Here is a 26,459-nt window from a genome sequence, read left to right as displayed (position 1 = left end):
CAGTGGGGTGCCAACTGGGAGACACTTTGCAAAGATGAGGGGCTGTTGTCCAAGTGAAGCTGCTGCCCGTGCTCCATAGCGAAACACGAACAACACATGGTGCTTCTCTTTTGCGGGTATGAACCCCCCGGATCTCTGGGACATGGGTGGGGCCGGGCGGCTTAGATGACACCTGGGACCTGCTCTCAGCATCATCGTGTGGGGCCGCTGAACTGGCTCCCTGGCTGGGCTGGGAACGCAGGGAGGGAATGCGGCCCCCTGGGGCCGTGACAATTCCTTTGGGGCAGAAGCTCAGGTTGCCCTCAGCCATTTGAGGCTCCTTTGGGCACGAGCGAAACAGAAGATGGGTTCAGGGTGTTGGGCTGATGACTGACTTTGAGGCTTAGGGGTCCTGTGACTGTTACCCACCTTGGGGTGGACGGAAAGGGTATGGGAGGAGCCAACAGAACGCCCAGAGCATCTCTGGGTGCCATGCACTGAGAAAAGGCAAGCAGAAGCTGTTCCTGTAAGCAGAGCCCCACCCAGGGTTCAGACCCCTCAGGAATAATAGTTAGAGTCCCCGCAGGGCCAAGGGGTCCCAACAGCGAGATACCACCTGGAGGGAGCAGAACAAGGACTGGGTGGGTGGGAGGAGGAAGGAAGCCGTAGCCTCGTGGCCCGTAGCTCACACCTACTTTTCCCTTTTTTTTTTTTTTTTTTAAGATTCTTATTTATTTGTGAGAATGAGAGACAGAGAGAGTGCATGAGGACAAGCAGGGGGAGTGGCAGTGGCAGTTCCTGGCTGGGCAAGGAGCCCCATGCAGGACTTGATCCCAGGATCCTGGGATCATGACCTGAGCCGCTAAGGCAGATGCTTAACCCCCTGAGCCACCCAGGCGTCCCCTGGTTTTCCTTTCTTACAGCTAGAGCCATATGGAATGTTTACCCTTCCCTATTTTATTTTTCAAAGATTTTATTTATTTATTTGACAGAGAGAGAGCACAAGCAGGGGGAGCAGCAGGCAGAGAGGGAGAGACCGACTCTGCACTGAGCAGGGAGCCGGATGAGGGCTTGATTCCAACACCCTGAGATCAGGACCTGAACTGAAAGCAGAAACTTAAGTGACTGAGCCACCCAGGCGCCCCACCCTTTCGTCTTAAAAAAAAAAAAAAAAAAAAAGAATTACTGTATTTAAATCTTCTCTTTCTCATTCCTCTTCTTTTCCCTCTCAAGTATAATGAGATTGGCTGAACTTATTTGAGGTTGCAGAAAGGTGAGTTGAGGGTCAGGATGGACTTTTCGGGAGGGAGTTGGGAAAGGAGCGGACACTTCCCTGGAGAGCCTGGATTCTGACCAGTGGCCCATGACCTCCCCAGCAGACCCAGGACATGCCCTCGGGCTGGGGCATGCTGACCTGGGCAAGTCTGCAGCTCTAGGAGGATCACTGTATTATGTTTCGTTTCACACACTTGCCATCTATCTAGTCATCTCCCAAGCCAGAAGCTCATCATCCCTGACAACTCCCCTCTCCCTCACCCATCACGCAGTGAGATGTCAACATCTGAAAACTTCATTTCCCGAAGAATTCCTCACCCCACCTCCAGATCCAGACTTAAGACGGCCATTCCCCCAAGCTAATGATCATCTCCTTAATTGTCTCTCTGCCTCCATTCTTTCTCCTTTCAATCTCCTCAAAAGCCAGTTTCCTTCTAGAATGCAAACATTGCCAACTGACTCCCAGCAGATGAAGAGGGGTGACAGAAGACCCCTGTGCTTATCTTCAACCTCACCTTCTCTAGCAAGGATCTAGATCTGGGCCTCCAAAGATCTAGGCCTCTCCCTGGACAGTCCACTCTAACCTGGTTGGTGTTTGTATTCAAACCCTGGTTCCTATGTCTTTCCTTTCTCCTATCTATGCCTCTGTTGGTATGACCACTTCAACCAGATTTGCCACACGTCCATCCATTTACAACTTCAGTGTTTAGGATTCGGCTGTGGATATCACCTCCTTCTAGAGGCTTTCACTGGTTCTCCCTCCCAGGATGCAACTCACCCATCTGGTTGGTCGCCCTCCTCTCCCCAGCCCAGACTTTGCCCTGAAAGCATTGTATCATGTGAGTCCTTCTGACTTGGTTTTGGAATGTAGGTGAGGTTTGGTGGGCTGAGGTCCTGAGCCAGCGACCAAGAAAGAACTCTTGAGACGTCTTTGGTGCAAAATGGTGGTTTTATTAAAGCACGGGGACAGGGCCCGTTGGCAGAAAGAGCTGCTGGCCCAGCGTTGTGAGGGGTGGCAGGTTATATACTTGGGAGCTGGGGGTAAGGAAAAAACAAGGTTTTCAAAAGAATTTTTGTGCGCTAGAGAGGACCTACAAGATATGGGAGGCCTTGCCATTGTCAGGTGAATGTTGTTTTTCCCTCTAGGAAAGCATTGACAGTAAGACAGTTGGAGTTTCCTTCTGGAAGTTAGGTTTTTGGTAAAAATGCTTTTTTTTCCCCCCCCTGGTAAATCGCTAAGACATTTGTAAACCAAGGTAGACTCCTGTCTTGCAGGGCTGTAATCTCTAAGAAGGTAACTATTTGTTTTTCCTTTCCTTTGCTTTAGGGCAGCGGGAATGTTACACAGATCCCACCTGGGGGAGGGGGGTGCAGGGTTACGGGGTGTCAGCTTATGCCCTGTTCTCAGCTTGCCCTTGCCTTCTGCGCCCTCATCACTTCTGTGGTTCCATAAGACTATAATCTCCTTGCTGACAAGGCCCAGGAATCCGTGTCCTCCTTAGCCAGGAGCCAGCCTCCCTCCTGCTCATCAAATCCTGTCCCTTGGCTGCTTCATGCCTGTCATGGCGGGTGGAGAACACAGTTCTTAACTGAGTTCACGGGGTCCTTTAAGGCTTCGCGCATCTCCCTCTTGGGCCTCTGTGTGCCCCTCCCCACGGCCCACTGGCCTGCGACAGTTCCCTCGGACCTTGCCCGTGGCCCTGGGTATCTGCCTGCCGTGTGGCCCACGCCACTGACAGTCCTTTCTGCACAGAAGCGCTTACTGACCTCACTGCCAACTCTGTTCCCGCCATGTCAGCGCTGCTACTCTGCCCTCCCCAGTGCCCAGCACGGAGCAGACACCCCACGACATTAAATAGAGCGTGACCTCATGACTTCACAAACTCTTTTTGTCCTCAGGCCCTCTGGGGTGATCTAAGTGACTCGGAGGAGGACCACAGGGTCAGACATAAGATGGGGAAGAAGGGCCTCCCCCCCCGCCCCCGCTCTGGCCCTCCACCCAAATGACTCTGAATAGGAATGCTGGTTCCTAGGAAGAGAGTGGAGGGAAAGACAGGAGGGCTGTAGGGAGGGGTCAACATCTCTAAGGATGCTGTCTGGGGTCCCAGGGCATGGCGGGCTCTTCGGACCCCACCATGGAAGATGCCACGGCTGCTGAGCCAGAGAAGCTGTCCTCGAGAGCCTCCAAGGGACACCCGCAGTGACCCGGGTGGGGGGGGGAGAGCTAAGGGCAGGAGTGGGGAACAGCTCCCCAGGGCACGGGCTGGGGGTCTCCTCCTGCTGGGGCCGAGAATGGGTGGAGAGTGTCCCCTCCCTCCCCCACCCCCCACTGGGTTCCTGGGGAAGAGCAGGGTTGAGGAGGGACAGACGGTCGGGGTGGGGTGGCCTCCAGGGCCCTCAGCTTAGAGTGCAGCCGCCCTTCTCCTTGAAGGGATTCTTGTCCTCAGGGATGCCTTTGAGGAGAGGGTCGTTTCCTGCTTCAGCCTCCACGTAATCCTTGATTTCCTTTGCCGTCTTGGAAATCTGTGAGAAAACAAAGGTTCCAGCCCTTGTTCGTCTGTGGGCATCCACGATTTGCTCGGTGCAAGAAAACAGGTCCTGGACGGGGTGGGGATGGAGGCTGGAGAGGAGAGAGAGAGGCAGGCGGTGGGTGGGGGGTGAGCTCTCACCTCCGAGGGGCGCTGGGCTGGGCACGCTGTGGGGCTCGCTCCTGGCACCCCCGCGGGGCTCAACCCCAGCCTCCCTCTGCGGCCTCCCTTGGCCCAGAGGCAAACCTCCCTCTCCTGCCGCTTGTGCCGCTCTCTCCAGCGGCCTCACTCCCCCTTGCGGTCCCAGCTCTGTGAGGACCCGGATGTGATGGAGACCAGGGGCCAGGAAGGGAAGAGGGGGCTCACCGGGCTCCTTGGGTTCTTGACTTCCTTCCTCAGCTGTTCTACCTCCATCTTCAGGAGCTCCTTCTCGCTGAGCTCCTGGGCCATCCTGCTCCAGAGAGACCTGCTTCCGGAAGGGATCCCGCAGCTGGGATGGCAAATGCCCTGGGCTCCCCTGGGTTCCCTCCTGCACGCTCCACACCTCAGCTTCCACCCACTTCCCTGCGCAGCCCCTCACTTCACACCACCATGAGTCCCGGCTCTGGAGGAGAGGATGCACCCAGTCTGATGGGGGAGGCACAGACTCTGCCCTTGGAGCAGGCTCTGTCTAGGGACGAAACAGGAATCAGTGTGGAGAAGAAAGAGAAAAGGAGTCTCTTTCAGTGAATAAGATTCGGGAAGCCAGGTTATTGTTCCACATAATGGCACAGGTAGAAGTTTTCAGGAAACAGCAGGTCCTGTCAAGAGAGAGTGTACCCTAGTGGATAAGAGAAAGGCTCTGGAGCTTGTCCGATTCCACTTCTGATCCTGGTTCTGCCCCCTTCCAAGCTGTGAGGCTTAGGCAAGTCACTCAGCCTCCTCGAGTCTTAGTGTCTCTGTCTGTAAAATGGGTATAATAACAGTACCTACCTTGTGTGATTTTTGTGAGTCCTAAGAAAATAATGCATATAAAATATTTAACCCTCTGTATGGCACATAATGAATAATAATATTATTATTTTTATTGTTGCTGTTACTGATATCATCATCATCATGAGGACAAGGTTATCATGAAGGCCTGCCGCGTGCCCAATTTTAATAATTCTGAGACTAAATCCCAACCCAGTGCAACCTCAGCCCCTCTCACCTGCCTAGAAAGAGTGTGCACTTCAAGTCACTGGTCCCCGACTCAGGCAAGACGATGTCTGAGCTTCCCAGCTCCTCAGCTTCTGAAAGTCTTCAGATAAAGCAGATGGTTTAAAAGTCAAAATCTCTGAAGCCTAAGCTGATCATGGGCTCAAGGTTCTAAGCCCATCTGCTGGCCTGAGCCTCCAAGTCCCCACTACCACTGGAGCAGACACCCTGCCCCCTACACCTGCCTCGCTCCTTTCGAGACCCTTCTGGCTTCTAGCCAGTTCTCACCCTCAACCTGACACGCTCCCCTCCCCGTGCCTTGTCTCCCAAGCCCTCCCCTCTGCTGCCTCTGAGCCTGCGCTGAGACCTTTCTCCGTGAAGCAAGTCCTACACCAGCTCCTAACTTCCCTCACCCAAGAAGCCTTGGTGTCTCCCACTGGAGCCCCGTGATTACACCTTCCAAGCTTCTCCTAGCTCAATCTTTATTCAATAAAAATGGACTCCTCACTTAGGATGCTGGGCCTGTCAGCCCTTGGGGCCATGGCCACCTCCAATGCCTGTGTCCATGCTTCTTGGTCTCCATGCCTCCTTCTGAGCCTTGCCCTCACCAATCACTTAACACAGGGACTGCATCCTCATATCTCTCTCCGTCTCCTTCCAGCACCACCCACGGGCTCTGCTGTTTAATAGACACTGAGCTCCTGCTCAGGCTGACAGCTGCCCCATGGCAAGGGGACCCTCCTGAGAAGCAGATGCCTAAGAGATCAGTACGGTTGGTAAGGGATCCTCTTTTTGTCCTGTCTCTAGGTTCACAGGAGGGGCTCTGGAAGAGGCTGGGAGGAGGCCTGGAGCCCACCCTGACTCCCCCACTCCAGGGTCCAAGTCCCACTCACAACTGGAAGCGCTAAGAATTGAAGAGTCTGGAGGGTCCTAGTCCAACTGTCCTATAAAGGCAGGATGGGAGAGCTCAGACCTCTAGAGTCCAGCTTGGTGCTCTGTCCGCCGCTGCTTCCTAACACCAGCCAGTTAACCTGGAACTTGAACCTGGTGCTTCTCAAAGCCAATTCCTTCCTGTTGTCTAATCCGAAACCCCCACGCTCTGGCTGGGCTTACCTCCATCAGGACAGAGCATGCGCACCGGGGCTTCTCCACGCACAGCCCCTCGGAGGTTTGCTAACGCTTCTCAGGGGACCTCTGGATGTGTCTTCCTGGTGTCTGAGCCGGTTCCTCTTGCTGCTGCATTGGCTGGTTTCCATTGTTGCTGGGCCACCCTCCAGTCCCCAGCGCCCCTGGTCTCTATATCCTATCCACCCTCCACTCCCCGGGCCCTGGGTGACTCATCCCTGAGCTTCCCAAGGAAGCCCCCACCCTCTGCCCTTTCCTCCCCTTCCATGAGTGGAAAATCCACCTCCCCCTCCCATCCCAAGCAGGCCAGCCCCCTTCCTCCTCAGTCTCCCAACCCATCCCCCACCCCCGGCCCCCGCCCCACCAAACAGTTTCCTCTCCAGGCCCAGGGAGCAATCACAGCGCCCCGACCTTGGCTTCCTCTGCTGGGAAGGGATTGGGGGGCCGGGCCCCCAGAGAGGCCCCTGGCTTCCCCCTTCCTCTGGGCAGGGGGCAGAGAGGCGCGGGCCCAGGGAGCGGAGACTGACTTCCTCTTGTCAGGGAATGAGCCTGCCTGCCCTTTGCAAGCAGGTTTGGGTCTCTCACGGAGAGGAAACCAAAAGCAGTGGGGTGGGGTTGGGGGAGGCCAAGCGACCAATCAAGAGCAGGGTGAGGCACAAAACCCGCGGGCTCCCTGGGGAGGCAGCCAGAGGTGGGGGGCCATGGCGGAGCTACAGCAGCTACAGGAGTTCGAGATCCCCACGGGCCGGGAGGCCCTGCGGGGCAACCACAGCTCCCTGCTGCGGGTCGCAGACTACTGCGTGGACAACTACGTGCAGGTAGGCCGAGTGACCCCCACCGTGACACCCTGGCCCCCCAGAGGGGCCCGGAGCCCACCTCCCAGGCAGGACTTCGGGAGCCATCCTGACAGGTGCTCGTTCTGGGCCCGCCTGGGAAATCCTCCATCCCAGGACTTGGCTTCATTCCGGTCCCCCCAGACTTCGGCCCTGACCCCATGCTACCCAGCCCCACCGTGCCCCTTCCCTCTCCCGGAGCCTCAGAGACGCCCAGGCATGCAGCGCTGTTCCATCCTGTTAACGGGCCTCACACTACCTGCAGCTCCTTCCTGGGTCCCGCTCGGGTGCAGAGGCCCCTGACTTGTCTTACACAAATGCTGGCCTCATCATTCCATTTGCAGGCTGACTCGAGGTGAGACTTGTGAACTTCCCAAACAATGTCATAAACTGGAGAGGGACCAGGGAGAGAATTCTTTCCCTGACCTTTGTGCGACGGTGGAGAGACATCAGAGGAGGCTGGGTCTGGCACAGAGGCAGGGGGATGGACCCCATGATTGCTGAGAGCGGTCCACCAGCAAAAGATGGCAACTATGGCGTTTTAGAACCGTCTTCTAATTTTTTTTTTTTAAAGGTTTTATTTGTTTGAGGGAGAGAGAGTGCAAGTGATCACAAGCGGGAGGGAGGGGCAGGGGGAGAGGGAGAAGCAGACTGCCCGCTGAGCAGGGAGCCCCATGTGGACTCCATCCAGGAGCCTGGGACTGGGGAGCCTGGGATTGGGATTGTGACACGGGCTGAAGGCAGATGCTCAACCAAACAAGCTACCCAGGCGCCCAGAACGGTCTCCTAAGTTGTGTAGTTGTTCTAGGACCGTGAACACGATTTCTGGAACAAGGAAAGAGGGGAAAGGGAAACTTAGCAATGGTTGAGCACCTCTGTTTTTTCATTAATCCTCATAAGCGCCTTATGAAGACAAGTATTATTATTCCTCGTTCATAGATGAAGAACCCGCAGCACGGGGAGGCCAGATGACTTGTCCAAGGTCACACGGCTTAGCCTTGGCAGAGCTGCTGCTGACTTTTTTTTTTTTTTTTTTTTAATGCTGGCTAAGTCAGCCATTCTGGTTTTTTTTTTTTTTTTTTTTTGTAAGATTATTTATTTATTTATTTGACAGAGAGAGAGAGAGAGAGATCACAAGTAGACAGAGAGGTAGGGGGAAGCAGGGCCCCTGCTGAGCAGAGAGCCCAATACAGGGCTTGATCCCAGGACCCTGAGATCATGACCTGAGCCTAAGGCAGAGGCTTAACCAACTGAGCCACCCAGGCACCCCAGCCTGCTGACTTCTGAAGCTAGGCTCTCTCCTCTCCACTTTTCCCCTTCCTTGACATGCCCTAGGACTTAAGGACAGTTTCTTTGCACTGGCATGCCTGGGGATCTCCTGGCTCAGTAAGATCATTGAAAAAAATAATGAAAGTAGCAAGTGCTTCTGGGAAAATGACAGATGAAAGAGAGTCAGTGATGATACCAGTGAGAATGTTCTGCCCCCTTCCTTTGGGTGGGCATGTTGCCCGGATGGCCTCTTGTAGTGTTCCCCCGAGTCCTGAGAGGGGAGAACCACTCCCACTCCACAGCCAGGGAGCCGAAGTTCACCCAGATCCACTCCCTTTCCCAACATCTCTGAGCTGGTGGCGGAATCGGGATTCGAACCCAGAACTCTGACTCTGGAGCCCAACCCCAAACCTCTAGTTGAATAACTGCTGTTCGTGTAGTTGTTGAGTGACCCTCTTGTGGATGAGACGGACCGTGGCTTGTAAGCCCGCCGGGTTCTCAGGGCGCCGCAAGGCAGGCTTCTCCCACGGATAAGGAGAGAAGCGGTTCTGTGCGTGCAGGATTTGGGGTCCCAAAGACCTGAGTCCAGTTGCCAACTCGGCCACCTAGCAACTACAGGACCCACGGCAAGGAGGGGCACCTCACCTCTGATGCTTACACCTTCTCAGGGGGTCACATGGGTTAAACTCGAGAAGGTGTTAAAGCACTTAACCCAGTGCCTGTCCCTTAGGAGGGCAGGATGCATGGAAACTATTACCGTTACTGCCATCATCATCATCACCATCATCATCTTCCGTCGGAAGGATGAAAGGCTCATAGAGATAATGAAAGTCAATTCTAGCGAGGCGAGGCGGCCCTTGCAAAAACACACAGGTCAGACTCCCCATGCTCCTGCTTCCTTCATGTGGAACACTAATTGACCTTAGTTACCTTTCCTGGCCTCTCTGAGGATCCCTGTCTGGGGAGCAAATGCCTACAAAGGGTTTGGATGACTTCTCAGCACCACCCTTAAACAAGGCCTGGTTCCCACGCCCTCCGCCTCTCCCCCACCCCCTCCTTCCACCCCAACCAGGTGTCAGGAAACCCATGGGGAATGGAGGGAGGGCAGGCTGGTGTCGACAGCAGAGTTCACGGTCAGAGTCCAGTGAGTTTACAGACAAGACAATTTGCATGGCGAATAAGCAGTGAGCCATGACAATGGATCTCACACCTTTGTACCTCCCGACCTAACTCCCTAACTCCCGGCCAAGCCCCAAACCAGGGGTCAGTAGGTACCCACCCGGCTCCAGCCTCCCGCAGCTGGGCCCAAGCAGACATGCAGACATTCTCCTGTCTGGGCTGATAGCTCCACAAAGCAGGCCAAAGAGGGGACAGTGATGGTGAGGTGAGCTGGGAAATCTGGGTGCAGATCAAAGGAGGTGTGAGTGGTCACTAGCCTGTTCTGGGCCTTCGTGTCCTCGCCTACTAAAGAAAGATCTTGAGCTAGAACAAGACCTGCTCTCCTTTCTGGTTTAAACATCCTGGGTTGATTTCTTTGCCTTTTCAAGGCTCTTGGTTACATATGCTGATGATATGTAAATCGCATGCAAATGAGCATCCGGCTGTTGGAGCAGAAAGGCAAGGAAGGGCTGCCCAGAAGTTTCTGGGCCTGCCCTTTGACTACAGCCTGGCTCAGGCTCCTTTGGAGGCACCTGCTCTGAGAGGTTCCAGGTCTGCTCCCTGTAGGATAGGCCTTGGGGAGAACCCAGGGGCCTTTCGCAAGGAGACCGTGTGGTGCAGCCCTGCCTGTGTATGTGTGGGCCTGGCCCAGACTTGCCCTGGACTCACCCCTAGACCACCTAGAGAAGGCTACAGGCTAAATGGCAGCACCTCCATGTTCTGACCTGAGATGAGGAAGCTGCCTGGGGAACCAAATGACCAGAGGAGTTTTGCTCTAGCCCCATGGTTTCATCTGGAACTGAAAAAACAAAAAACAAAAAAAGACTTCTGTCTTCAGCCATTCCCTGCCCACCCTCCCACCTCTGACTGCCAGTGTGACTCTGGCTAACACCTGGCACAGTGCCTGGTGTACAGTAAGGAGATGCCCAGCAAGTGTAGGGGTTCATATTCAATTCATTAATTAACTCACAAATGCATACTTATTAAATATCATCTCTGTTTTGGGCACTCTTCCAGGGTAGGATACAGAATAAGATAGGTTCTCTGCCCTCCCAGTGCTTACATGTTAGTCTGTGGGAGAAATAGATAATGAAGTAAATAGATAATTTCTGATAGGTAGTGCTAAGTTCTATGAGGAAAAGAGAACAGGGTAAACATGGTAGAGAGTCAATACAAAAGTAGGCTAGGAGAATCTTAGGGTAGTGATGAAATGTGTCTCTGAGGAGCTGAGACTTAATAATAAGGTTTCTAGAAAGAAGTACAGCAAGTACAAAGGTCCTGAGGTAGAAACAATCTTAGCTTGATCCGACAACAGGAATCTAATGGCCACTGTGCCTGGAGGGGAATGAGAGGGAGTGGTAGAGGAGAGCCAGCCCTGCGGGGCCCTATATAGGTCATGGCTGGAAGTCTGGATTATATTCTCAGCGTATTGGGAAGCTACTGGAAGGAATGAATGAAGTCACTCTTCTCTGGGCTTCAATTTCCTAATCTGGTAAAATGGACTAGACCATTGATTCCTAAACACTACTCTGCAGACTGGAGGAAGACAGGAGCACAAGAGTCCCCTGGAGGGCTTTTAAAGGCATAGATTCATCGACCTCACTCCCCAGGGGATTCTGGTTAGAGGGTCTGGGATAGGGGGGCTGCCATCGATTGGTTGGTTTTTAAGTTTAAAAGTACACTTTCCTCTTTCTTTTCTACTATTCACCCTTTATTCCCAAAGGTCCCCTGGAGGTAGTGGGGTCAGTCTGCAGCTTGAGTCTTGGAGGAGGGAGATCTTTCCCTCCCCTTGCACCCCCATTCCTCAGGGTAACAGATTTGCCCTCCTAATGTTCCCAGGTCCCCCTCAGGGAAACCATGTCAAACATCTGGAGTTAGCGCTTTCTCCCAGGTTGGCCCCCACGCTCTCCCTCTCCCATCCTACCCACCCAGCCAGCGATCCAGTGAGCCGGGCTGGCCTCCCACCAGAGCTGTGTGTATTTCAGGCCACAGACAAGCGGAAAGCACTGGAGGAGACCATGGCCTTTACCACCCAGGCGCTGGCCAGCGTGGCCTACCAAGTCGGCAGTCTGGCGGGACACACTCTGCGGATGCTGGACCTGCAGGCGGCCTCGCTGAGGCAGGTGGAGGCCCGTGTGAACACGCTGGGCCAGGTGAGGGCTGGAGGAGGGCTTTTTGCCCTGGCCGCCCGTCCTTCCGCCCCACTCGGTCACGTTCTCGGGCAAAAAGTTCTTTCCCGCCTTCCTCCAAATGCTTGCACTTCCCAAGGGTTTTGAGCCTCCTTATCTCTGTGGCATGTCCCTGTGCTGAGCCCTGCTGCCCTGCCAGGCTAGGAACGCCTTGAAGGCAGTCCTTTTCCCTTCTGACTTCCATCTGAATTCTATCCTGCCTGATACAGCAGACTTTACCAGCTGCAGAGGCTGCTAGAACAGGAAAGAGGCAAATGGATCTTGTTCTCCGTGAAACACAGGCAGTGGCTTAATCAGTGTCCTGTCCCAGAGCGTGTGTGCCTGGCAAGGTCATCTTCAGCCCTGAAGGCACCGCGTCATGCCCCCCACCCCCGCTCGCTCCCCACCCATCTAGCGCACACACGCCCTCCTCCTTCCTTCCTGGATCCTTGGCTGAGGACTTGCCCCATCAACCACGTGCACCCGTCCCCCGATGCATGGGTCTGGCCCGCACATCCCTGGCGTGTTCACTGTGGGCGGGGCCTTTTCCTCTCTCCCCAGCAGACCGGAGTTCCCACCCTCTACGTGTTGTGAGTCTCCCCACGTGACATTCCAAGAGGCGGTGAATTCACTGCTTTGTCCCCCGCCAGAGAGACAGGCTCTCTGGCCACCAGGCTCTGCCACCCTCCACGTTATCCACCTCCACTTCAGAACCAACCCAGTGCAGCCCCGGCAGCCCCAGGGAGCTGTGTTTTCTCTTTTCCTCTGGTTCCTGCTCAGCTAATAATAACCCTCATTCTCTTCCACGAGGAAGTTGCTCCAAAGTGGCCCCATCCTCCCCTGGCAATTCTTTTCCCAAACGCCAAGTGACCCTGGGGACAGCATTTACTCTTTCTCTGGACCTCACAGCCTCCCCTGGCCCCTAACCCCCCATCCCAAAGTCTCTATCCTCTTCCTCTGGTCAGAGGAAGGGCGCGGTACAGAGCCTGGCCCACTGTCGCCTCAAACCCTGTCGTGGCAGATGGTGAACATGCACATGGAGAAGGTGGCCCGAAGGGAGATCGGCACCTTGGCCGCGGTCCAGCGGCTGCCCCCTGGCCAGAAAGTCATTGCCCCTGACAGCCTCCCACCCCTCACGCCCTACTACAGGAGACCCCTCAACTTTGGCTGCCTGGATGACATTGGCCATGGGATCAAGGTAGGGAGAGGGGCCCTCCTCCTTCCCACAATCCACCGTCGTCTCCTTTTCAAGGCTCCTTTCACCCCAGGTCCCCAGTTCTCCTCCCCATCTACATCCCTGTGTGTCCCAACCTGCCGCCCTCATCTTTCCTGACTCCCTGGAAGCCATCACCCTAAGCGGACCCCTCCTCTCCAAGCCTCCCTCTTTGAACTCCTTCCTGACCCCTCCCCCTGCCACAGCTGGCCTTGACCCTGTCCTCGGGTGATCTGCTGAGGGTGCATCTGAGCAGCCCCTTCCGTGGGGGCTGGGTGCATGTGAAGGGGAAGAGGGGGAGGGGCGGTGTCAGGGTGTGCATGAGAATGGCTCCCCAGCCGCAGCAGGGCAACTTCCTCTGTCTGGAGGTTTGAGGTCGCAGCACTGAGCGCTCACCCCAGAGCTGCTTGCTGTTGTGTGGGAACAGACGGGGGTGCAGCCACTCAAAGGGGGTCTGGTGAGGACAGGGGAACAAGACACTGCCATTTCCTTCTTCCTGAGAGGTGGGAGAGGACACTCCCCCAATCCCATTTCCTCAGTTCCCCCATGCCAACTTTCCAGATTAGGTTAGAGCTCCCCTGGGTCTAACTGATCCCTGGAAACCCTTCCTGTCCCACAATATCCGGACCACACCCCCTCCTTCGGGCACCGGGAAGTTCTCATCGCCCAACTTCTATTCTTTATGACTCCGCTGGGGTCCCTCTTGTCTTGTGCCTAGTGGAGTGTAGTGGAGAACAGCATTCCCCATATGCCCCGCGCTGGGGGACACCCCACCAGTTACAGATGCGCTCCCTTGCCTGTGGGCTTGGCCTGGCCATTTGCGCATTTTGAAAGCTCTGGCCCCCTCTGTCCAGAGCCGGTTCTGCAGGCCCGTCAAAATGGCAGGTGGGGAAAAAAAAAGTGGTAGGTGGGCTCTGTCTAAGTGTGATGGTCCTCTCCCCCCTCCCCCCACCTCCTCAGCCCGGCGTTGGGGTTGGGGTCTATCAGAATTAGAGATCACCAAGCTGGCCATGGAGATGCTTTGGGCGCGAGGTGCGGCTGCTGGGCCGTGCAGAGGAAGTGGCCTTCAGACCGTGTCTGCTCCAGGTTTCCGCGGCGCCTGCGGCCGGCGGACCAGAGGCCCCGGGCCCGGCGGCAGCCAGAGGGGGAGACTGTGGGGTGGGGTGGGGTGGGGTGGGAGAGGGGGCTGGGGAGTGGAAGTGGGAACTTGCTGTCCCCGCTCTCTTCCTCCCAGTTCTCCGCCGCCTCTCCCTTGTTTCCTTTGTGGGACCACGGGGGCTACCCGGAGGGGTTGGGGGGGGGAGTCATAGACGTCAGCCTAGCCCCCTGCTCCGCCGCAGGATCTGACCACGCAGCTGTCGCGGACCGGGACCCTCTCGCGAAAGAGCATCAAGACGCCTGCCACGCCGGCCTCCGCCACCCTGGGGTGAGACCTCACGATCCTGAAACTTTCCTCCCCCCACTCTCAACGCCGAGAAGCCAAACTTCCTCCTCCCCGCACCTGACCCCTGCTCGCCGAAGCCTTCCTTCCCCCAACTGACGACACCCCTCGCCTATTCTCCCCTCCCTCCTCAGGAGGCCACCCCGGATCCCTGAGCCGGTGCTGCTCCCCGTGGTGCCCGAGGGCAAACTCTCCGCCGCCTCCTCTGCCTCTTCCCTAGCTTCGGCAGGGTGAGCCCCAAGAGTCCACGTTGGGGGGGGTGGGTGTTGAGGGGGCCTCCTGCCAGTTGTCAGGGTGACTACTAGGGTCGGGAGGACTCTTATCACAGGCCTGGGGCACACGACTGAGGGGGCGGGGCCAGTGGGGGGGATGCTAAGTTAGGGAAGGTGTTCCCCAACCTAGCCGAGCCCTGCTTTCTCTGGTCTTCAGCAGCGGCGAAGGCGTCGGTGGGGTCTTCACGACCAAGGGGCAGGCAGCACCTCCACCCCCACCTCTCCCCAGCCCCCCGGCCCCACCCCCTCCACCGGCCTCCGAGGTTTTCCTGCCGCCCCCTCTGCTGGAGGAAGTGTCCCTGCCCCTGCCGGGTAAGGAGCTCCGCCCCCTCCTGGCTCTATCGCGGGGTCTCTTCTCACCTCCCCACCCTCTCCGTCTCCCTCCGATCCGCCCGCCTCGTCCCAGGTAGGGGGTAACCGGAGAGGAAGGGGCCAAAGTGGGCCAACAACTTAGCGCCTGCTTTCTGCCAGGCTCTGTGTTCAAGCTTCTCATCCATTTTCGCACTTGAACTTTAACAACCCTAAGAGGATCTTCACACACTGATTTAACAGCCGGAAGCAGAGGCTGGCAGGTTCAATTGACTTGCCCGAGGGTCACCCAGCTGTGGCAGCGCCTCACTAGCCTACATTGCTCAACATTTGTGTGTTTGCTGAGAAGTTCCAGAAGCATCGTGGTGGAGGCCAGGATGGGTGGGGGCTGGAGAAAGATTGCAAAAAATCGGTAGATGCCACAGCCCCGACTGAACAGCAAAGTTTCCTGGGGGCCGTTGGAGGGGGTCCCCTGTGCTACATCTGCAAGCTCTCCCTTTTCCCTCCCAGCACCGGAGTTGCCTCCGCCCCTGGATCTGCCCCCTCCTCCGCCCCCGGATCTAGATGAATTGGGGCTGCCACCTCTGCCCCCACCAGACCTTGGCCCTGAAGAGCCTAGCTGGGTTCCTGCTTCCTACCTGGAGAAAGGTACCTGACTCCTGGGACTAGGGATGCCCACCCCCTTCTACTCTAGAATCTGCAAAGGTATGAACCTGTTACACACACACCTATTTTTTGATGAACTGACCAAATGTTCATCCAGGAGTGGTGAATCAAGCTGGAAAGACAGGCAGCTGACCTGGCAGAGTATTATTAAACCCAGCTGGGGAGGGGTCCCAAGAGCTTTGGACCTCCACTCCCTGCAGCCATCCCCTTAGATGCTTCCTGGCATCCCCATGGTAGGGCAGAGGCACGTCTCATGGAAACCTTTCCTCCCATCCCGCAGTGGTGGCACTGTACCCATACACCCGCCAGAAGGACAACGAGCTCTCCTTTACCGCGGGGACCATCATCTGCATCACACGTCGCTACTCAGATGGCTGGTGTGAGGGCATCAGCTCGGAGGGGACTGGATTCTTCCCAGGGAACTACGTGGAACCCAGCTGCTGACAGCCTGCGGCTCTCTGAGCTCCCGACCCAGGCACAGCCCCCAGCGAGGCCCTTGAGCTCCCGTACAAAGCCAGCTCCATGGTCAAGGCTGGACTAGGCGTGCCCACCTCTTGGCCTGGGAGCTGGGTCTGTCCCTTCCCTCATTTTGGTGGGAAGGGGGCTCTGGGGAGAGGATGTACTCAAAGGCCTGCTGTGGACAGGAAAGAACTGGAAGCCAAAGAGTTTGGTGACCTTATCCACAGAGGATTCCCTCCCCCCTCCCCCCCCCAGTCCACGCAGGATGGGGTCTCCAGCTGCAAGTGTCCACTTCGAATAAAACTCTGATGACCTCCTTGGTGATTGCCCTGCAGGGCTAGGGGGCCAGAGAGAGAGTGAAAGGCTCCTGCTAATTATTGACCCCCTCTGCTCTGCCCAGAGCAGCTGTCTCTCCCCATCATTTTGGTCCTAAGTGCCCCCTGCACTAGACGCCTGACGCTGGGCAACGACCGACTACAACCTGTTCTTTTGCCTGTTGCTTGCTGTGTTACCCTCCGTTTTGGCTCCCCAAGCTGGGCACTCTTCCCAGACGGGGGAACCAACTCTCCCATTTATGTGGGGCTCTCTCAGGCCAGGGATCGCCTCACCCTCACCCTTCAGACAGCGGCGGCGCGAGAGATCTCAGTCAGCTCTTCCCCCTTCACCTTCTTTATAGCTCTAGAACACCAAAGAGGGAGGAGGGGCTTGGCTTTCGCTGGCTCGGCTTTAAAACATCATGGCTTTCTGTTCCATACGGGAGGACGGAGACGCAGAGGGCCCAGCCCGGGCGGGGGGGGCGACTTTGGTAAAGTCCCTGGTCTCTTGCTGCATAGAAGAGGCTGGGGTGAGGGGAGACACCGTCGCGCGCTGCGAGGTCCCAGGCTGGGCGGACCCGAGCCGGACAGTGTGCTACCTCGTTCCACCACCAGGAGGCGACTGTTCCCTCTGGCTTTTCCCCCCCCTCCTTTGGGGATGCTGGTGGGGGTGGGAGAAGGGGGTTGGGCGCGGGGAGGGAGGCCAGAAGAAAAAGGGTGTCGTGTGGAGACGCGCTAGGTGAAGCAAGATCTAGGCCTGAGGTCGTGGGTGCAGAGCTTCATCTCTCTCCGCTGGGATTCCGGCGCGACGGGGAGGCTTTGGGGTGGCGAGTTCCCTTAACAGAAGAAAGGGAGTTGGGAAGGTTCCGCAGCTCAGAGGAGCAGTGAAAGCAGTGGGAACCGCTTCCTCTCAGTTCCGAGGACAAGGATCTTGGAAACACCGCTGCCTTCCCAGGGATGCGCACCAACCACCTCGGTGGGGCCGGACTCCAGAATTAAACGTTGCAGTGAAACGGGGACGGGGGTGGGTGGGGGAGAGAGGCAGCCGAGCGGAGTTAACTGCATAGACAGGGACGGCTCCGAACTCCCTTTCCCAGCCCCCACGTGGACGAGCCCGAGATTCCCGGAATTCCCGGAGGGACATACCGAAGCGAGAGCGAGGGAAAGGGAGTAATAAAACTAGGTTTGTCTTTCCCGCTGTCCCCCACCCCCACCCCGCCCGGGCGCCCCCTGCAGGCCGCGGTCCTCAGCAAGTCTTCAGCACCTGTTGCAGATGGAGGCGCACGTCGGTGGCCGTTTCCCAGGGCACCACGCCGGCGCGGAAGGAGCTGGGCTCGGCCTTCTGCGCCTCCTGGATAAGGCGGTGCATGGGGTAGCCGCGGCGCGGGAAGGCCACGTCGCCGCCCGCCAGCAGCCCCATGGGGCAGAAGTCGTTGGCGCCGTCGCCCACGTAGAAAAGGCGCTCGAAGTGCACGCCGTCGTGGGCCCGCTCGCGCAGGTAGTCGCTGAGCACCTTGTGCTTGCACATGTTGGCGGGGCAGCGCGCGCAGCTGTGCGTGTGGAAGGGCCGCAGCGCCAGCAGCCCCCGCGCGTCGGGCCCCGACGGGTTGCTGAGGATGCGGCGGAACAGGCCATGGTGGCCCGCGGCGCGCAGCGCGCTCTCCACGCCGAAGGTGTTGGCATCCGAGATGAGGATCACCTCGAAGCAGGAGCCTTGCTTGGCCACAAACTGCAGCAGGTCGCTCATGCCTGGCGACAGGGGGATGGCCTCGTAGATGGCGCGCAGGTCCCGCGGCCGCACGCCCTGCTCGCCCAGGTACTGGAAGACGCGCTGCATGTACTCGTTGTAGAAGCCCTCGCGGTAGGTGGCCCGCAGGCTGTCGGGCAGCCGCTGGCCCGGCGCGGCGCGCACGATGGAGTCGTCGCTGTTTTCGTCCACGATGGTCTCGTCGAAGTCGAAGGTCAGGAGGAAGCGCGGCGCGCCCTGCGCGGCCATCCCGCCGTCCTGGGAGCAGGGGGGAGAGGAGCAGGAGGAGGAGGAGGAGGGAGCAAGCGAGAGGGGGCGCGGCGCGAGCCGGCCCGGGAGAGGCTGGTTAGCGGGCCACGGCCAGAGGCGCTGGCACATCCAAGACCTGAGGAGGACCCAAGGCAGGTTAAGGTAGGCAGAGGACCCCACGCCGCAGCCCCCGCCCCAGCTTTCCCTGCCCACCCCCATGTTGGCACCTCTCAGTGAACTGTGCTGGGGTTTATCCCCGGAAGACCGCCCTCCTCCTGAACCCAGAAGGGCTTCCTTGGCACCTATTTCTGCTACTCTCCTGTGGGGCCACTGGGGCTTAACGGGGTCAGCTTAACAGAGGGGAGGAGCAGCTTCCAAGGGGTCACCCCTTTAGGGAGGTTTCTGGACAAGGCCATTCTGGAGCCTTCCAGTGACCCCCATTCTGGTTTGGAGCCCTCTCCACCCCCTTCTCCCCTAATATATGTAGGCAAGGGAAACCAGGCATTCACCCAGATCAAGCAGCCTCCTCATTCCCTTTTTGGGCCATGCCCAGCTGATAGGACTATGGACAATAAGGAGCCAGGCCCCAAGGAACACTCATTGGTATGAATGCCAGGTCCTCAGGCCTGGATCGTGGCTAAGGGCTGGGCCTGGAGAGTTACACGTCTGGACCTCTGCACTGGCCAGAGAACCGGGTTTTAGCTCTTGGAATAACCAGATTGCTGGTTTGACCCAGGAAGGCTCTCTGGGAGCTGCTTCCAGCCAGATGGCACTGGGCAAAGGGTCCCAGGATGGGACACGGCTTCTCCAGGGAGTTTTAGGGCCCTGTGAGGACAGCTCATCACTAATCACTTGCCAGTTCCCTGGGAGGAACACGTCAGCGGGTGGGGTTTCTGCCAGAGTCCGAAGGAAGCGGGCAGCAGAAGCAGTGGGACTTGGGGAGATAGAAGCTTCCCGAGCCAGGCCGCGACATACCTGGGAGACAGGTGAGGGAGAGGAGAGAGAGCAGCGTGGCTGAAAAGGCAGAGCGGGAGGGAGCAAAGAGTGGGCACAGGGCAGGGAAAGAGAAGGCTAGGAGAAGGTCATGCCAGGGGAGCCTGGAGACAGCACAGTGGGGATGCAGGGCTCCAGGAAGCAGAGACCTCGGGCCACAGTCCCATCTACAGAGGACGTGGGAGAGGATGGAGGCCAAGAGTGCAAGTGCGAGGCACAAAGACAAGCGAGTGGAGGCCCCTTTTGCTTGGCAGAGGGGCAGAGAGCCAATCACGGACCGTTCCAGAATACCCACCACACTGCCTTTCACCCTCCTGGCCTCCCACCTCAGTCAGTCCAGACGGAACCACTCCTCCTCCTGGCTTCTTCCTAACTCACTCTCGGATACTCCTGTGGAGGTTTGTGGCCTGGCCCAGCTTGTGAAATGAAGTCCAAGTTCCCAATGTCAGAGCTGGGGTGTGGACCTAGCTCTCTGCCTCCCTAATAGCACTGTCCCTTCAAGCTCATTCCTAAGAGTCACGCTCTAGTCTCATGGACATCCATCTGGGAGTCTCAGCTGCTCAGGATCCCTGGAGTTGAGGTTGTAAAAGCATCAGGACCCCACACCTGGGATGGAAGCTTCCAGAGATTAGTGGAGGCCCGGTAGAGATGAGGGTAGGTCTAAAAGGGGCTGGAGAGGGCTCCTTCCACCCCATGATGGGAAGGGGGTTGAGGCCTTAGCCTCAGAGACCCCTGGAGGTACCCACTTACCCTAGACAGGCATCGGAGACCAGTGACTGGAAAACACCCGCTCATTGTCACTGCATCACCCTGGGCACCACCTGCAGAAGACTCTGTTGGCCTCCAGCCGTCGTCCAGAGCTCCTGACAACCACACGAGGTCTGTTGGAGGGTGCCAGCAGCTAGCCTGGTGTCCATCACTAATGCCCACCTGATTCTGTCTCCTCAGCTGAGCCCCAGGAGCCACTCCCAGGGGCTCAGTAAAAACCCCTCAGATAAGCACCTGGCTCACAGAGGGCAAAACCTCACAGAGGGCAAAAATACCTTGCAAGGTATCCCCCTACCAATCCCCTGTGTCATTCGAGAGTTTATAGGTGATAGTAACTGGAGACCCAGTGAGGTCAGCCGACTTACTCAACGGTAAGTGGCAAAGACAGATCTCAAAACCGGAACTTAGGGTCTGAGACCAGTGCTTTTTCTCTCCAGTATGATCCTGGCCCCTTTCCTGTGTCAGAGTTTACATGTCACCAGCACACATGTTCTCCCACTGCTCATCGAAGTCACATGAATTCAGCAGATGAGAAGGGCCCAGAGAGGTTAAGGAGGCTGTGCGGTGTCCCCGGGGAAACCTGGTTCATGAGCACCTGGCCACAGCCTTGGATGCTCTCTGCCCTTAAAGGGAAAAGGGCAAATGGCGGGCTTACTGTACCACAGCTGGGGGCCGGGACCCCTGAGCATCCCAGATGATCTGGGACTGGCATCCCTGGTGCTTTCAGAGACCAACAATCGGCCAGAAGTCAGTTTGAAGTTTCTGCGGGGCTTTGCTGTGCGGCTTTGGGGACAGGGATTGCCTTCGTGGGGGTTTCACCCACTCAGCTACAGAGGACACCACCTACAGCTCCCAGGGCCCCATCCCTGCCCCTCACCTTGGGGTTGAATCAGAGACTAGAAGCATCTGGGACAGACCTGGAAAGATACTGAGAACCGGGAGACTAGATGGGGAACCGAGCAAAGTCCTGGCTGGTTGCTGCCCCCTGGTGGTCATAGCAGATGACACTGGAAACCCCTGACTTTGTCAAGGTGACACTCTTCCCAGACCATCCCAGACCCTCAGGGAGCAGCTGTGGGTCCAGGAGATAGAGATTGGGACCTCTCAGGAACAGGGCACAGGTGAGAGGGCGGGCCTCTGTCACCTTGGAGCTACCACACCCTAACCAGAGGTGTGTTGAGCCCTTTTGATATGGATGGAAGTGGGTCTCAGGCTCTTCCTGGAAGAACTTTTCATCCAGGAATTGGGAAAGGCAGCCAAAGCTGAATGGGGAGAGGGGACAGAAAAAGGTGGGGGCTAGGGGAGAGGTCAAGGAGACGATGGGTGAGAAAGCATGGGGACACTGGAATGGCATGTTTTGGAGGATGGGAAGGCTCTTCCCAGGCCCTATCTGGAGGGAGTTCCAAACCTCCAGGATCCCGCCTGATAGTCCCTGTCTGTTCCTAGGCCCAGCGAATTTGAGGGGAAAGGCCAGGGGACGCCACTTCTGTGATAAAAGCAAGCAGCCCCTCGGCACACACAGACTAGAGCAGGGCTCCAGGAAAAGGGAGTGGGAGATAGAAAGATACACAGGCTCGGGTGCCTGGGTGGCTCAGTGGGTTAAGCCTCTGCCTTTGGCTCAGGTCATGATCCCAGGGTCCTAGGATCGAGCCCCGCATCAGGCTCTCTGCTAGGCAGGGAGCCTGCTTCCTTCTCTCTCTCTGCCTGTTTCGCTGCTTACTTGTGATCTCTGTCTGTCAAATAAATAAAATCTTAAAAAAAAAAAAAAAGACAGAAAGATACACACGCTCTTCAAGCAGCCACCCAGAGACCAACTTTCATCCCACAGAAAAGGGCCTCCTGGTTTTGCCCTTGTTTCTTTTTTTCTTTTCTTTTCCAAAAATTTGGTGGAATCGTCTACTGACTTTAAATCATATCCCAAACTTCTCAATCATTAGAGCAAAAGACATAGTTAGTTTTTTTTCCATCTAATAATACTATTGAGGGAAATCGGCTCAACATTTGTTTTTTAGTGAGTTGCCCTTGTTTCTTTTAGGCCCCAGAGCAGAAAGCCTGGCATCCTGAGTTTCTTCCCCCAGAAAGAGAAGGCTGTGCTGCCACCCCGCCCTTACCCCAGAGTAATCAGTGGCTCCCCAGGCCCCACTGGCATCTGGGACTCATGACATTCAGTAAGTTTACTCACCTCTGGCAGCTTTGTCCTAAGTGACCAAATTCTTTTGTGGTCACCAAAAAGAGTCCCTCAGAGAAAAGGGGGACAGGATCTCTGAGCTTCTCTAGATGGCTAGAGCAGAGAGAGGAGAGAGGAGTTTCTCTGGGGCGGCAGGGAGTCCATATTCTAGTCCCACTTAAAAGCGGTGCTTGCCTCCCTGATGCCACGTCAGATCACTGGATTCCTCCTTGTTTCCTCCTGCCTTTGACAAAAATGCTTTAGATGACATTTGTGGGAATGCGGTTGGGGGAGGGAAAAACAGTTTGAAAGTCCTCCCCTCCTCCCCCACCCCCATGAGGGGATGGGGAGCCCACTGGACAGTTCGGGGACAATTTTCCCCAGGAAATGTGGAGGGTAGGGATGGAGGTGGAGAGGGAGGGCCCTGCAGATACCATAGTTACAAGCCCCTGCCCAAGACCAGATCTTCTCTATCAATCACGAGGAACTGGATCCCACAACTAAACTGAAGTTTTCTCCATCTCCATCTCCAAGACTGTATTCCCAGCTTCACCATGGTCTCTTCCTTCTAACCACCACCAGCAGCAAATAGGAAAAGTGGAGGCCCAGAGAGGTCAAGCTAACATCCCCGGAGGTCACAGAACATCAGTTGCAGGATTAGAACTTAGAAGTCCTTGGTGCCCCTTGGTGGAGTTGCAGCCAGAGCTCCCCCTCTTGTCCTGGAGACCCCCTTGGGCTGTGATTAAGCTGGCCCTGAGGACCTGGAGTCCTGGTGTCAATGAAGAAGCTGGGACCAGGAGTCCCCTCTGGGCCGCCCTGCCTGGGTGGACAAGCTGGAAGGGGATCCTCCGTGGACAGGGAGGTGGCAGCTGCCGGTGGATTGGGGGGAGAGATATTTTTAGAGGTGGCTGGAAAGCAGGCATCCTGGCACACCCCCAGCTGGCGGGTGCTTCGCTCCAATGCGGGGCAGTGGGGGGGGGGTGCGCAGCTCGGGAAGCCCGGGGACTGGTGGGTGGCGGGGAGCAAGGGGGCACAGATTCCTACGCTTTGCCTGAGTCGGACAGAGGGATATCCCGGCACCTCGTTCCTGGGGTAGGAGAAAGGAGGAAGGCTCATTCCTCCGCTCCAGGGACTCCCCCACTGACACACGTGAAGGAGCGCCCTCAAACTCCACACAGCCCCCACCCCACACTGGGACCCCAGCCCTCCCTACCTCGGGGAGCCCAGGACTCACGTGGGGAGCGGCGGCGGCAGAGGTCTGTCCCGGCTTAGTTTGGAGTGTAAAGTGAGGAGAGGGGCTAGCTGAGGTATTTGGGCGCAGGATGGGGCAAGGGGTGCTTACGGGAATTGGAGGGGACGCGGTGTCTTATCCACCCCCGGATTTCTGGGCTCCGGCTCACGAGTCCCTCCAGGTCCGAGGGGCCGTGGATGATGTGCGTCTGGGCCGTCCCCTCCACCTGCCCCCCATCCCCCCGGGCCGCCGCCGCGTCCCCTTTAAATGCCCGGGAGCCGGAGCCCGAGCCGCGGCCGGCGCTGCGGCTGCCGCAGCACCCGGGCCCACCGCAGTCCCCTCACGTCACAAGCGACTGTCCAATCACAGCGGTGCCGGCTCACATCAAAGGGGCGGGCCGCCTGCGGGACACGCCTCCAGGCCGCCCCGCAGGCTACCCGAGCGCGAGCGAAGGTGGGGTTGCGCGGAGGGAGAGAGGGGAGGAGAGGGGAGATGGAGCACATCCCTCGGGAGGAGCGTGGATGGGGGGCAACCTCGCTGGAGCGGCTGCGGGGCTCTGCGTGAGTCCCCGCCCACACACCCAGAAGTATCAGGGCTGTGCCTTCAGGGCGCCGAGCCCTGAAATTTGCAGAAATGCACTCCTACCGCCAGCCCCCATTCCCTTCTTCGCTCCTAAGCCAAGCGGTAGGCACCGTTGGACCCAGCCCAGGGAAAGCAGTGCCTCCCCCCACGTACGCCTGGCTCGGCCCTCCGCGCGGAGTCGCGGCACCTCGCCTCTTGGGACCCTTCCTCGCTTACGGGTTACAGGGGATCGCCAGGGAAGGGGCCCTTCCACATCCCACCCCGTAAACACTGATTTAAGGACCGAACTGTTTGCCCTTTGCAAGTGGTGTTGTAAATAAAAAACCCACTTTCTCTCCTGCTTCGTAAGAGTCCGTGCCTAGCCACACTCCCCTGCGTCCCCCCTTCCCCCCAACCCAGTCCCTGCCCACCCTCCCCCCCCCCCCAGCTACGTCCGCCCTGCAGCCGGATGGTTGAGAAGCTTCTGTTTCTACAGCAGGGACCCGAAACTTATATATACTGGGAACACACTATGAACAGGGCACTGTACGAGGTTGCTACACTTGCCGTTGAATATTCACAACCCGAGAAATTATTTGCCTGAGTTCAAACATAGGCGCGCCTGGCCCTCGGGGTTAAAAAGGAGCTGTGTGGGTGCAGAGCGCAGGCCCCCCAGGCCTGGGTCTGAATCTCCCCCTGCTCCACTCCTCCAGGAGAGCCGGCGGGTGGGAAGGTCCTGTGAGATCTGGCAGCCGGTGGCGCTGGAAACCAGCAATGGAACAAGGGTCCATAAGGAATTACCCTGTGCTTGGCACTAATGTGGACAGGACAAGGGTGTGCTGCGTTTCTGCATGTACAAAGGAGAACGAAGGCCTTGGAGCTGCTTAAAAACCCTTGACCTTAACTTCCAGCGCCCCAGCTCCTTCACTGGCTTGCGGCTCATGTCCCTGTCAACGCTGCCCACCCTTTCTTCTGGCTCTGCAGCACCCCTCATGTTTTTCAGGGACTTCCCTCCTCAGGAACACACCTGCCTCACTTGCTGGGGGAGCCCGGCTTCTGTCAAGGTCTTGAAGCTCCTTTGATTATACCCATCCCCCGTGTGCCACCAGAGCACATGGGAAATGCTGTTGGTATATTTCCGTGGGTCAGCTCATGGAATCCTCACCTGTGAGCTGGTACATGGCTCCTTTTGCTGATGGGAAATCAAGGCACGAAGAGGTAGGTGAGCTTGGCCAGGGTCATCCAGCAGGTGAATGGTAGAGCTAGGCTTCCAGCCTGGTTGCCTTTTTTTTTTTTTTTTTTTTTTTAATTTGTCAGAGATAGAGCACCTGCACAAGCAGGGGATAGTGGTAGCCAGAGGGAGAAGCAGGCTCCCCACTGAGCAGGGAGCCCGATGAGGGACTCGATCCCAGGACCCTGAGACCATGACCTGAGACATGATCATGACACCCAGGTGTCCCCCAGCCTGGTTGCCTTAACCTTTACCCCACACGGGTCCCCTTCTTCAGCGTCTGCCACTCCTTCTCTCCTGTCACCAACAGGAGGGCAGAGACCACGCTTGCCTTATGCATTAGTGTCCTGCCGCACACAGTGGGCCTTGGATGTTTGTTATTGAATGAAACACATCTTCTGCTGTGTTGGACTGGGCCTAGCACTCCGTTTGTGTCTCCTCATTTCATCTTCTCACTAACTGGTCGCTCCAGGATTATCCCCCTTTTCCAGCAGGGAAACTGAGGCTCAGAGAGATCAAGTGACTTGCCCAGAGTCCCATGCCCCCAAGGAGGCACTAGATTCAGATTCTGACCCTGATGATTAGATTAACATCCTTTCAGCTGATTCCAAAATCACCACGGGGGCTGAGGGTGCGGCGGGCGGGTAACTTTCTGTTGTGGCCAAAGACAGTCCTTACTGGCCACCTCTGCCTTCCAGCCCTGGGGGTATCAGAGCCCCAGGAGCTCTCCACAAGGTGCATCTGTGGAATAAATCTAGAAACTCCCTGTTCCCTCTACACTCAAGGTTTCTGGATGCAATCCTGTCTCTCTTAAACCCGCACCTCTCATTGTGCCAATGAGCACAGCTGGGCAGTGGGACAAGTCGGAATGATCAGCTGTGTGTCTAAAGAGGCGGACAGAAAGGGAAGGGGAATCCTACTTCCCACCTCACCCCATCCCCGTGCCCAGCAGGGTGAGGCTCTGCCCAGCATCAGCTTCAGAGCTTCCTCCCTTTCCTGCAGGGTTCACCTGAGAACTCTGTCTGTCAGTCTGGCCCAGAGCTCTCGGGGACAGGGGGTCATCTGAGGTGACAGAGACAGGAGTGTCAGGGGAAGCCGATTCAGGTTGGCCAGGGATGGGACTCTCCAGTTGGCCTTGACAAAGAGGGTGTGACTCTCTCCTAAGGTTTTGGCAATAGAGCCTGGGAGGCCAGGAATCAGGATGGGGGACTCTGGCTCTCTGACAGGCCTGGTGGGGGGAGGGGGAGTAGCCGAAAGGAAGGGGTGCATGGTCTGGTTCCTCCCAACTCGACATCTTGGGGAGGGAGGGAGGACTTCAGTGCCGGAA

The 26,459-nt window shown here is 57.2% G+C and overlaps 3 protein-coding genes across 11 annotated transcripts; 1 reads left to right on the top strand and 2 right to left on the bottom strand.

Moving 5' to 3' along the window:
• Nucleotides 1-2,187: 2,187 nt before the first annotated feature.
• GNGT2 (G protein subunit gamma transducin 2) lies at nucleotides 2,188-4,296 on the bottom strand. Its single transcript, XM_080827426.1, has 2 exons — nucleotides 4,149-4,296; nucleotides 2,188-3,777 (listed from the first exon to the last, which is right to left on the bottom strand). Exons 1-2 carry the CDS (start codon nucleotides 4,230-4,232, stop codon nucleotides 3,652-3,654), a joined length of 210 nt encoding a protein of 69 aa, XP_080683552.1. The 5' UTR covers nucleotides 4,233-4,296; the 3' UTR covers nucleotides 2,188-3,651.
• A 2,370-nt stretch (nucleotides 4,297-6,666) lies between these two features.
• ABI3 (ABI family member 3) lies at nucleotides 6,667-16,235 on the top strand. Its single transcript, XM_080826529.1, has 8 exons — nucleotides 6,667-6,901; nucleotides 11,329-11,496; nucleotides 12,533-12,709; nucleotides 14,065-14,150; nucleotides 14,300-14,395; nucleotides 14,595-14,749; nucleotides 15,257-15,394; nucleotides 15,693-16,235. Exons 1-8 carry the CDS (start codon nucleotides 6,785-6,787, stop codon nucleotides 15,854-15,856), a joined length of 1,101 nt encoding a protein of 366 aa, XP_080682655.1. The 5' UTR covers nucleotides 6,667-6,784; the 3' UTR covers nucleotides 15,857-16,235.
• Nucleotides 16,236-16,518: 283 nt separating this feature from the next.
• PHOSPHO1 (phosphoethanolamine/phosphocholine phosphatase 1) lies at nucleotides 16,519-23,689 on the bottom strand. 9 transcript variants are annotated; one of them, XM_080827478.1, is made up of 4 exons: nucleotides 23,452-23,689; nucleotides 22,125-22,353; nucleotides 19,925-20,037; nucleotides 16,519-18,317 (listed from the first exon to the last, which is right to left on the bottom strand). In XM_080827478.1, the coding sequence occupies exon 4, from the start codon at nucleotides 18,308-18,310 to the stop codon at nucleotides 17,432-17,434; it is 879 nt and encodes a 292-aa protein (XP_080683604.1). In that variant the 5' UTR covers nucleotides 18,311-18,317; nucleotides 19,925-20,037; nucleotides 22,125-22,353; nucleotides 23,452-23,689; the 3' UTR covers nucleotides 16,519-17,431. The 9 variants fall into 9 exon arrangements, with proteins under 9 accessions (XP_080683604.1, XP_080683605.1, XP_080683609.1 ...); XM_080827479.1 differs by having other exon boundaries at nucleotides 19,925-20,055; nucleotides 22,125-22,349; nucleotides 23,344-23,673; XM_080827483.1 differs by having other exon boundaries at nucleotides 22,125-22,223; nucleotides 23,344-23,668.
• Nucleotides 23,690-26,459: the final 2,770 nt, after the last annotated feature.

The sequence above is a fragment of the Martes martes genome (assembly GCF_963455335.1).
Source record: "Martes martes genome assembly, chromosome: 16".
Lineage (NCBI taxonomy): Eukaryota > Metazoa > Chordata > Mammalia > Carnivora > Mustelidae > Martes > Martes martes.
The sequence above is the reverse complement of the archived record's forward strand: the minus strand, read 5'-3'. Positions and strand labels throughout refer to the sequence as shown.

Bases quoted from the DNA above. Each gene is read 5' to 3' on its own strand.
- PHOSPHO1 (XM_080827478.1), bottom strand. From the start codon at position 18,310: ATGTGCCAGCGCCTCTGGCCGTGGCCCGCTAACCAGCCTCTCCCGGGC.
- ABI3 (XM_080826529.1), top strand. From the start codon at position 6,785: ATGGCGGAGCTACAGCAGCTACAGGAGTTCGAGATCCCCACGGGCCGG. The intron at 6,902-11,328 runs GTAGGCCGAGTG...TGTGTATTTCAG, and splicing joins GCGTGGACAACTACGTGCAG to GCCACAGACAAGCGGAAAGC. The intron at 14,396-14,594 runs GTGAGCCCCAAG...TCTGGTCTTCAG, and splicing joins TCTTCCCTAGCTTCGGCAGG to CAGCGGCGAAGGCGTCGGTG.
- GNGT2 (XM_080827426.1), bottom strand. From the start codon at position 4,232: ATGGCCCAGGAGCTCAGCGAGAAGGAGCTCCTGAAGATGGAGGTAGAA. The intron at 3,778-4,148 runs GTGAGCCCCCTC...GTTTTCTCACAG, and splicing joins TCAAGAACCCAAGGAGCCCG to ATTTCCAAGACGGCAAAGGA.